The following is an 11,437-nucleotide window of genomic DNA, read 5'->3' as shown; positions in this document are numbered from 1 at the left end:
ATGGGGAGATGCAACGGGCGATGCACGCTGGTGGGATTCTGCTGCCTGCAGCTGGTAAGGCTCATCGGCATGCCGGGCGTGCTTTGTGCGAGATGCTGCCTGTCACCGCTCCCCACGCCGCCTCGGCGGTGACCTTGTGTTGGGACCAGCTCGGGTATGCCTCACCATCATCCAGAAAAAACCCACAGCAAAGAAAAAATGCTGATCTAAAAGATAGGCAGTGCCACCCTCATCTCCTGCCTCAAGCCAGCGCTGGCCGGGGAGGTGGATGGGGATCCCTTCCTTGCACTGTCAGTGCCCGAGGTTGCGTCTCCAGCAGGTGTGAGCTTTGTTCCCAACTGCAATCTCTTCCCTCCGAGTTCACTCCCGCCCGCGGTTTCCCATTCTGGTGACTCCACGGATGCGTCTCGGGGTGCTGGTCCCCTGAGTCGGGGCGAGAGGGAAACTTGGAGCCGCTGGCAGCACTTTGGAAACTCTGCTAATCCTGAGCGGGACCCACCTGCCCGCGGTGGGGGGCACCGGGCTGTGGCGGCAAGGAGAAAGGAGAGGGTTGATTTTCACGGGATTGTGGGGCTTCAGTTGTAGGGTTTCGTGACAATTCGGTGCCGCGCTTGCCGCCGCCCGCGAATCAATCTTCATCAGGCTCTGCCCGAGGAGCCGGCGAAGGGAGCGCGGGGGGGATCCGGGGGGTTTCTGCTCAAACCAGAGGCGGCGAGGTTGCGATTAATTATCCCGGCAGGGTGGTGCGTTAATGGAGAATCAGCAGCCTCCAACTTGCCCCCGCGGCCGTGCCGGGCTCGTCACGGCGAGGAGAGCAGGGAGGGACTGCTGAAATCTGTGGGGTCAGCTCGTGGTGTCCCCGGGGACGGGGGGTGATGGATGGATGAACGCGGCGATGGAAACGGGCTCCAGAGCCCTCTGGAGATGATGGTGGCATCCTGCTGACAGGCACTTTCTTCCCGGCTCTTGCTCATTCTTCATCCTCCAGAAGGCAGCGGGTGGGGAGGGGTCCCCGCTTGTGGATGGGGGTACACGAGGTGTTGCTGGGGGGATGGGGAAGCTTTGAAGCTGGTGCTCAGCCCTGGGCAGCAGAGGTGCAGTGGGATCATCCCCAGCCTGGAGTCCCCCATTCTCAGCAGCAATGGCCTCCGTGTCCCCAGCTGTCCCCTTGCTTTAGGCTGCGAAGTCTCACTTGGTGTTTCACTCACCTGATCCAGGATAAATCCAGCGGGGCTTTTCCAGGTGTGCAGGAGTTTCCTGGCTTTTGGTCACATTCCTTTTCACCACTCAGCTCTCAGGCAGGTTTGGTGGTGATTATTCCCCAAGATCTCCCAAATCCGAGAGGTTTTAATCTGTTAATTTCGGGGGAAGGGTGAATAGGTGTGAGCTCCTGGGCTGGGAGAGCAGCTCCTGCTCACACCCAGAGGAACTTTGTGCTGCTAGTTGGGGTCCCCTCCACCTTCCCCCCATGTATCCTGGTGCTGTTGGCATCCCCAAAGGCTCCAATCCTTTACCAGGAACCTTTCCTTTCCCACTCCAGGCTCATCCTGAACCAGCTCATCCTTTGGGATGCTCTCCAAAGCTCCTTCCTGGTTTTGGAAGCAGCAGCTTCCACCCTACCATGGGGAGATGCCCCCAACGCTCAGCTCCTCACCCCGGGTTGTAGGGTGTGGGTGCCCACCCATAGTCCTGTGCTGAGCCAGCCCCAGGAGACTGGAGATGCCAGTGCCACCCAGGCATCCCCTGGGGTGACCAAGGCCACCCTGAGGTGACACAGCACCTCGACCAGGTAGAGCTGAGGTTTGGGATGGAGCCTCAGGGAGTGGGGATGATCCCTGACCCCATCCCTGCTCCCCTCCTCTGCTCCACTCCTGACATGGGATGGCATGGTAGGCTCATGTCCCACCCCCAGCTGGCGCTGGCATCTGTCCTGGGCCCTCTGCTCTGTGGGTGGGGACAGCTGTGCTCCTAGAGTGCCCAGTCACGGGGCTGGGGTCACACTGCTGTGAGTGGGGCTGCCCTGGGGCTGCAGGGCCAGCTCGTGCCATGAGTGGGGCTGCCCAGGGAGGGCACAGCTCAGCTGAGCCCCCCTGGCCAGCCTGGGCCCTGGTGTCCCTTGAACAGCAGCATGGTGACATCCTGAGGTGATGCCACCATTTCTGGCTGGTCCTCCCCACCAAGCCCAGGTACCTTCCCTTGGCTCCCTGTGTGCCACTGTCACCTCCTGGGCACCTTCCCATGGCTCCCTGTGTGCCACTGTCACCTCCTGGGCACCTTTCACACCCCAGCTTGTTTCCCAGTGTTCATGACCTGCTCCCTCGCCCCCCTGGTCCCAGGGATGATCTGGATGCCCCCAGGTGCAGCTGGCACCCACTGGGCACAAGGTCCCTGATGCAGAGGGGCCCTGCTGAGCCCTGCCCGCTCCAGCCCACACCTGAACCACTTTGGGAACCTGCTTTTTGGGCTGTGACACCACAGGAGCTGCTTTGGAGCATTCAAACATCCCCAAGCTCCTTCACCCCTGGCCAGGCCGTGCTGCGAGTGCTGGCTGACCCCAGTCCTGGGGACATGCAGCACGTGCCAGATTTTGCCTCCATTTATGGCTTTTCCCTGAAAAAAATCCTCTTGCCAAACCCCCACCGGCAGTGCCCTCCTCGGGAGGGGCCACCAGCAGACACTCAGGATAGTGAGGTGGGATAAAACCAAAACTCCAGGGTTTTGCTGGTTTTCCCACCAGCTGGGAGACACCAACGCCTCTGTACCCCCCTGTTGTGGGATTCACCCTCTCTTTATGGGAAATGGGAATGCTGAGGGGGCTGGATGGGGCAGGGACCGAGCTGGCGCTGCCCTGCTCAAGCATGGGGGCGCGGGAGCCACAGAATTTGTTACCTCTGCAGCCTGGAGGTGTGGGGACAGCTGTGCTGCTGCCCAGGGCTGGAACGGCCCTCGTGACAGTGACATGGGACATTGGGATATCGGGATAGCTGGATATCGGGATATTGGAACATCGAGATATCGGGATATTGAGATATTGGGACATCGAGATATCAGGATATTGGGACATTGGGACATTGGGATATCGGGATATCAGGATATTGGGACATTGGGATATTGGGACATCGGGATATCAGGACATCGGGATATTGGGACATTGGGATATCAGGATTATCAAGACATCAGGATATTGGGACATTGGGATATCAGGATATCAGGATACTGGAATAGCAAGATATTGGGATATCAGGATATTGGGATATCGGGACATCAGGACATGCACTGCTGGCAGCTGTCAGGCCGGATCTGTCCAGCTGCTGTCACATGTCCCTTGGCCACCCCGCTCTGTGCCCCGCGGCCGCGCTCAGGCGCTGGTGCAGGATGGTTTTCCTCGAGCTGGCTCCTTCTCCATCCCGGACTGGGGATGCCACTGCCCCCTCCGTGCGGCCGCTCAGCCCCCGGCTGGATGGGGACAGGGACGCTCCGTGCCCCACCTCCGCCTGGCAGAGCCGGCAGCCGCTTCCAACCGGGCTCTCGTTTCCTTCTTTGTTTCTCTCCTTCTCCTTTAATTGGCTGGAAAAGCAGAGCTGGGTTGGCACCTCCCGCCTGCCGGAGCCTGCCAGGGGTGCGGTGCGGGGCCGTGCGGGGCCGTGCGGTGACATGCGGTGACATGCCATGCCATGCAGTGCCACGGCAGCGCGGCGCTGGCATCCCCGGTCCCTGCGGGGCTGGGGCGCAGGAGAGGGGCCGCGGGTCCATCCCATCTTCTCCCCGAGCTGCGGGGTTTGGCAGGGACCGGGAGCCGCTGGGATGTGATCCCCGGCTCCAAGGCTGGAGAAGGATCAGGAGTTCGGCTTATGGAGGGATGGGTGAAGGGCGAGGTTGATCCTTCATCCCCAGCCCTGAGTGTCACCCCTGCGCGACAGCGGGTCCCTCTGCACCCCTGGGGGCTCCGTGGCCCTCCCGTCCCTCCTTCCTGCTCTGATTTCCCTGGTTGGGCCGCGGTCGGTGGGAACCACCCTCCTCCCGCATCTGCCGGCATCTTTTGTCCTCGCAGGGCTCGGGGCGCTCGGCGCGGGGATGGCCCGGGCACCGCGGGGCTGGGGCTGCCCCGGCCGCATCCCCCCGCCCGGGAAGGGGGAAAGGAGCCCGGGCTGAACTCGGCATGGAGGTTTTCAATTACACAATTAAATGCACAATTAGGTGTAATTACCAGCGCTCAGAAGGTGCGACTGTTCATAATGGGCTTGTAATCTACTGCCGCCACTGTTTGTACTGCTCCGCTCCGCTCCCTAATGATTATGGAAAGCTTTCCCATTTGCATGGTTGCCATGGAAATGGGGGGCTGGCAGGAGCGCGGGGATGGCGAGGGGAGCCCCTCACTTCCCCGAGCCCCCTCGTTCCCCCACGTCCCCTCTCGGTGGGGTGGGGGTGATGGGGGTGCTGATACCCGCGGCTCTGTGGGGTCACGGGGGCCGGCACGGAGCGATGAGGATCTTCCAGGGATCCAGAGGATCCAGAGCCGGCCCCAAGGTGGGAAATGCGTTTTAAAAGCCTGAAAAACCCCACCCAGCCCGTCACCTCCCCGGGTGAGCGCTCCGGGAGCCCCGCGGGGACCGAGGCTGTGGGTGGCCGCACAGAGGCATCAGCCAGCCCAGACCTCCGTGTGGGTGAGCATCCTCCGGCACATCCACGTTCCAGGCAGGGCTGGATAGGTTTATTGACGTGTGTTTGGGAAGGCAGAGTCTCACAGCTCGCAATTAAAACCGCGATTAAAGTGCCGTACGTCTAAATTTGCAGGACCAGCTAATGTGCACCCAAGAGGATTAACGAGGCCGCCTGAAGAACTCCCTAAATCATTCATGGCGGTTTTTAACAGAGCTGGGAGCGAGGGGGACTGGAAAATAAATGTCTCAGAGAGCTGGGTTGTAGAGAAAATAAAGAGGATGAGGCTGAAACCAGCCTGGCCCGGCTGTGGAACTTTCAGAGCCCGGGAAGGAAAGGTTGATGTGAGCAGAAAAGCCTAAAGCAGATGGGCTCATGGAGAGCTGGGAAATGTGTCTTGCCCAGCCAAACCTGGCTCTTGTTTCTTCTTGAGCTCCCAGCTGTGGCTGCTGGAAGGGGCTGAGCTGTCCCAGCAATGGTGTGGATGCTGATAAGGAATTTGATTTAATCCCAGGTGGCTTCTGTTAGGAAAAAAATTAGCGCTATGAAAAATCAATGGTGGTCATTTCAGGACTAGGCAGAAAGAAGAGAAGGAATAAAATCACCACTGAAGAAAAGGTGTGGGGTGAGGGGATGGTGGTGAGCAGAGCCTGGCACAGGAGAGTCCCTGGAGGTGCATCCCGGGCAGCCCATGGGGCAGGGGCTTGTCCCATCCCAAAATCCATTGCCAAACCATCGGGAGGGGGCTGGGAAGAGGAACCCCAGGATGGGAGATGTGGCCAAACAGCCTCTGGAGTGGCTCAGGGTCTGTGGCTGCTCTGAGGGAAGATCACAGAATCCTGAATGGTCTGGATAGCAAAGGACATTAAATCCCACCCAGTGCCACCCCAGGGACACCTCCCACTGTCCCAGGTGCTCCCAGCCCCAGTGTCCAGCCTGGCCTTGGGCACTGTCAGGGACCCAGGGGCAGCCACAGCTGCTCTGGCAATTCCAGCCCCTCCCCAGCCTGCCAGGGAACAATTCCCAATTCCCAAGATCCCACCTGAATCTATCCTCATTTAGTTTAAAACCATCCCTCCTTGAAGATTCCCAGAATTCCCAGAATCACTGGGTTGGAAGAGACCTTCAAGCTCATGGAGTCCAGCTCACAGACTAAAGCAGGATCTGAATAAGATAAAATCTAAACCTGAGGCATCAGCTCCCATCACTTTTTCCTTCTGCAGAGGTGCTCTTGGCTCCTCTCTGCTCAGTTCTTCCAGAGAGAAGCCCCAGGGAAGCCCTGGAAGAGGGTTTGGGGCTCAACCAGTCCAAAACTCACTGTGGAGGAATTCAGTTCCCAAAGGGAACATCCATATCCCCCTCTGGGTCACAGACCCGGCTCTGAGCTCCCAGCCCTGCCCCACAAAGCCGGCCCAGGGGTGGGTTGGGCACTGGGGGGATGCTGGGGGCAGGTACCAGGACATCCTCGCAGCCCCGTGCCCGTTCCCAGGGCTGGGAAAGGCTCTGAGCCCCAGCGCACATCACGGCAGGGACGGGATCCTGCTGGCACCGCCTCCCCTGCTGGGCCGGGAGCCCTCGGGGTGCTGCAGCCCTGGCCTGGGGGCACCCCAGCCTTTGGGAAAGGGGCAGGGATGGAAACCCACAAAGCCCCCACGTCCTGCCTGCTTTAACAGCCTGCTGGGGGGTGCAGGTGGTTCTGTATCCATCTCTGCCGTCCTGGGTGAGCATGCGGGGGTGGGAACCTTGCCAGCCCCATCCCGGTGCTCCAGGCTGTGTCCTCACCCCTCCTCCTCTTGGAGCGCCCCGGCATGTCCCTGTCCCTGTCCCTGTCCCCGTCCCCACCGCAGCCAGCGTGGCTGGAATTGATGAACACTGGGGGATGAGTTGGGAGAGAACACTCTTCCCAAATCCTGGGGGATGCTTCAAACAGCTCAGAATGGCCCCCTTGGCACTGATTTTTCCCTCCCTTCCCCTCATTTGAAAGCAGCTATTTATTTAAATTTCCAAAATTCGGACATAACAGGCTGGAAAAGTGGGAATGAAAAGTGGGCAGAGGGCAGCCCAGGCTGTGTTTAACCAGGACATTAAACCCCGAGGGGTTTTTAACAAGATTCATAACAGCCCCCATGTGCTTGGGGGAAATTCCCCCTCCTTTGGGACTCATCTGTGGTAGAAGGAGATTTTGGGGGAAAAAAAAACCGATGGCCCAGGTGGTGCTTGGGGACAGTGGGACAGGATGTGACCCCCTCTGCCCCCACGGGCTCACGTTATTTGATGGGTGTGCAGGACAGGAGGTGCTGTGGGACCTGCCTCGGGTGCTGGTTCCCTGCTCACCCTCTGGATGTTCCCTGCTCACTCTCAGGATGTTCCCTGCTCACCCTCGGGGTCATTCCCTGCTCACCCTCGGGGATCAGCTCCTGCAGGGAGGGGGGCTCCGCACATCCCGGCAGCTGCAGGGTTGGGAAGCAGGAGCTGCAGGGAGGGAGGGAGGGATGCAGGAGGGCACGGGGGGTTTGGGGTACCCGGTGTGAGCACAGTGGGACCCCCGAGCCGAGCTGGGCCGGCAGGACAGGCTGGGAACTCCCCAGAGGGGATTTCTCCCACCCTGGTGCCACCTCCTGGCTCTGTCCTGGCAGAGGGCACCTGTGCCCCCTCGGGGTGCTGCGGGGGGTCCTGTGGTACCCAGGGGCTGGCGGTGACAATGACACTGCAAAGCCATCGGTGCCGGCTGTGTCCTGTCACCCTTTGTCACCCTCCCTGGCCACACCGGCTCTGCCTGGCCGCGGTCACAGCTGTGCTGTCACACGCAGGGGACAGCTCGGGGCTGCCCTGCTGCTCGGCTCGCAGGCTAATTACCTTGATTAGGGCTAATTAGCACCCTGGGGCACTGTGGTCTCTTCCCACGGCCGGATCGATAGCGAGGCCCTTTCCCAGCACGGATGTGTGTCCTGGAACCCCGGGAATGTGGCACCGGGGAGCCGAGAGGAGCCCGAGCGGGGCAGATTTGCCTCCCCTGGCCTCGTGCTGGGGCAGGAAAATGTGGAACCTTCGGTGGATGGGATTTGGGAAAGCATGGGGCCACTGGGGGTGAGCTCAGTGACTGTCCCAGTTTGGGAACTGGGGCTGCAGGGAGCTGTGGGAATGTCACTGGAATGGGTGGCACACTTGTGCCACCCCACAGGGACTCCCAGGTACAAACCCCGAGTGGGAAATGCCCCAGGGGAGGGCAGGGAAAGAAACTCAGGGTGGGAGCTGAGGGTGCTTGGGGTGGGAGTGTGGGAGTGGAGGGTGCTGGGTCATGGAGAGGATGCTCAGGTGGGAATCAGGGATGCTCAGGGTGCTTGAGGTGCTTGGGGTGAGAATGGAGGATGCTTGGGGTGTGGAGGGTGCTTGGGGTGGTTGGGTGAGCCTGGAGGGTGCTCGGAGTGGGAGCAGAGGGTACTTGGAATGAGTGAAGGGTGCTCTGGGTGATGCTCAGAGTGGGACTGGAGGGTTTTTGGAATGCAGGAGCTCATGGGAGCCCCAGGGAAGCCCTGCCCGTGCTCTAATTCCGTGCAGGCACAGCTCGGATTAATGGTGGTGCTCAGGCACTGCCTGCAAGTGTCACACTGAGAGTCCTTGTCCCATCCTCCCGGGCTCTCTGCCCCTCCTCTCCACCCCACTGGATCTCAGCAGTGGTGACAGCCGCGGCTGTGGGGTCCAGCTGGGTGCCCCCGCCCTGATTTGTGTCCCCCACCCCCGGGAAAGGACCCAGGTCCCCCCCGTGGGTGCAGCAGCCGGGCCCGGGGTCGGCAGCTTTGCAGAAACCTTTGCAGGCTCAGATTTGTGTTTTCTCTGCTTTTCCCTGCCCTGCTTCGGCTCAGGAGCCAGCCCTGTCCCTCTCACCCACCCTGGGGACACCTGGCATCTCCATCTGTGCCTGCGGGACCCCCTCAGCTCGTGTCCCCTGCTGTCCCCTCCTCTGCTGCCACTTCCAACCCATCACCGCCGCTTGCCAATCCCCGCCGGCAGCTTTCGGAGCCCTCGGGCGGCTCCGTCCTTCCCCGGCCCTTGGCTGCAGCACCTGGCACCGTTCTGCCTCGGCCCGGGGGTGGGGCCACAGCCAGAGCCCTGGGACGAGCTGGTGGCACAGGGTGGCACCGAGTCCCCGTGGCCACAGCCAGAGCCCTGGGGTGGCCTGGGTGGCACAGGGTGGCACCGAGTCCCCGTGGCCGTGTGGGGACTGCTGGGGTGGTCACAGGGCAGCTGGGACGTCAGAGGGTGCCCAGGGCTGGAGGTGACACTGTAGGTGGCACCTGTAGGTGGGTGGCATCCCATGACCATTGAATGGGTGGTGGGCTGGAGGTGACACTGTAGGTGGCACCTGTAGGTGGGTGGCATCCCATGACCATTGAATGGGTGGTGGGCTGGAGGTGACCCGTTGAATGGGTGATGGGCAGCCCTGGGGCCGTGGGTGCCACCTCCAGGCTTGGGTGGGGACATCCAGGGGACAAGGCCGTGGGGTTGGGACCGGGCATGGGAGTTCCTGGGGCTGGGGGTCCCCGTGCCCACCCTGGCTGTGCCTCAATCCCCTCCAGCTCCAGCCCTGCCACTGCCTGTGGTCACCTGGGGACACCCGGGATGTCCCCCTGTCCCCCTGGGAGGCACACAGGGCACAGTCTGGAGCGATGGGAATTTCAGGGTTGTGTTTTATTCCCTGTTTTGTTCCCTCCTGGGAATTTGCCTCGTGGGTTGGATTCGCTGGCTCCCCCAGGGACTCCATTTAGCAGCACAGCCTGGTGCTGCTGTGACCAGGAAACACCCACGGGGGGTGGGCTGTTAAAAGTTTTATTTCTATTTTTTAGATCTTTTCCCACCCCAAAGCTCAGCAGTTGTGGAGTTGTGGCCTGTGGAGAGGTGCAGGTCCCCCAGTCCCTCTGGGGGTGAGGATATCCCTGTCCCATTCCCATCCTCCCAGGGCTGCATCCCACCTGGGTTCAGGCTGCTCCCCCTGAGCCCAGTCTGGGGCTGATCCCGGGGCTGATCCTGGCCCAGCACCACCAGGAGCTGTGGGTATCTGGGGAATTTGGGGTGACTTTGGGGTGTCTGCCTGGGGCTCTGGTGGTGTCAGGAGCTGTATTTAGGGACACCCTCACCCATTTGGGCCTGGTTTATGCCTCACTGGTGCAGGTTCTTTCCATCATCCATCCAGGACATGGGTGCTGCCCCCAGCCTTGGCATTCACAGACCCCAAACCCAAACCCAAACCCTCATCAAGAATGAGGATTTCCACCTGAAAACGTGGGGGCAAGTCCCAGCCCAGCAGCACCCACGGCCTGGACACTGGACTGATGCTTCCACCACCTTTTGGGGTCCCCCTGTGGCTCCTTCCATGGGAAATGGTGCTCTGGGCTGTCCCCATGTCCCCTGCCCCATTCTCTCCTCCATGAGGGGGATGCCGACCCCACTAATGACCCCAACCCTCTATTGACCCCATCCCCCACCTCACAGCAGCCCCAGGCCCTAATTATTTTTGATGCAGCCCCTCCCCCCAGAAGGAGCTGTGTGGTGTCAGGGTCGGTCCCGTGGGTAGGTGGCACTTCCCAGACAAAGCAAACCCGGCCCTAACAAAAGGCTGTGAATTATACATGGGGCGAGGGCTCGCAATTAACGCACCCTCCTTAGCGGGGTCCAGCCCTTGGTGCTGCTGGGCTGGGGTCTCCCTAAATGTTTTCATATGGAAAACCTCATCCCCGCGGGGGTACATCCATGAGGGGATGGGGTGGGACAGCACCCGTCACCCAGCTGGCAAAGCTGTGCCAGCAGGAAAACCAATTCTGGGGGGGAAATCCCAGATTCCCCAGTGTGGGGATGGGCTCACATCCCTGTCACCTGTCACGACATCCCGCTGTCACATCTTGTCCTTAAGGCATGCAGCGGAGCGGAGCGGGGGGGGCCGGGATGGATCCAGCCCCCGGAGCTGCTCATCCGCGACCCCCACCCAAGAAAGGGGCTGGCAAAACCCATCCCAAAACCCCTCCCGCAGGGGTGGGGATGGAAGGAGGGCGAAGCAATTAATAACAGCAATTTTTACAGCTGTTTAAGGAGTCTCTAATGAGCTCCCGCGCTGCCGATGGCTGCGGTTAATGACCCGCCCGTGGCCGCAGCACCCGCCCCGCACATCCTGCCCGGAGAAACGGGAACGGGAGCGTGGGATCCACCCAGAGGCATCCTGGGATCCACAGTGGAGAGATTGTGGGATCCACAGCAGAGGGATCCTGGGATCCACCCAGAGGGATTGTGGGATCCACAGCACAGGGATCCTGGGATCTACAGCACAGGGATCCCGGGATACACAGCAGAGGGATTGTGGGATCCACAGCACAGGGATTGTGGGATCTAAAGTGAAGGGATCATTGGGATCTACAGCACAGGGATTGTGGGATCCACAGCACAGGGATCCTGGGATACACAGCAGAGGGATTGTGGAATCAACAGTGAAGGGATGATGGGATCTACAGCAGAGGGATCATTGGGATGCCCAGCACAGGGATCATTGGGATCTGCAGCACAGGGATCGTTGGGATGCCCAGCACAGGGATCATTGGGATCTGCAGCACAGGGATCGTTGGGATGCCCAGCACAGGGATCATTGGGATCTGCAGCAGAGGTGTCATTAGGATCAAGAGCAAAGGGATCATTGGGATCAGCACCACTGGCTCCTTCGCTGAAGGGGTTACTCCATCAACAGTGAAGGGATGATGGGATCTACAACAGAGGGATCATTGGTATCCACAGC

The 11,437-nt window shown here is 60.6% G+C and overlaps 1 protein-coding gene across 1 annotated transcript in view; it reads left to right on the top strand.

The window, feature by feature from the left end:
* NKAIN1 (sodium/potassium transporting ATPase interacting 1) overlaps window positions 1-11,437 on the top strand; it is a 29,042-nt gene continuing 17,605 nt past the window's right edge. The window contains exon 1 of the mRNA XM_041479409.1: window positions 1-54. Coding sequence (XP_041335343.1) covers window positions 1-54 — 54 coding nt within the window. The remainder of the gene's footprint in view (window positions 55-11,437) is intronic.

The sequence above is a fragment of the Pyrgilauda ruficollis genome, unplaced genomic scaffold, assembly GCF_017590135.1.
Source record: "Pyrgilauda ruficollis isolate IOZ18807 unplaced genomic scaffold, ASM1759013v1 scaffold48, whole genome shotgun sequence".
In the NCBI taxonomy this organism is placed as follows: Eukaryota; Metazoa; Chordata; class Aves; order Passeriformes; family Passeridae; genus Pyrgilauda; species Pyrgilauda ruficollis.
This window is presented reverse-complemented; position numbering and strand designations above follow the sequence as displayed.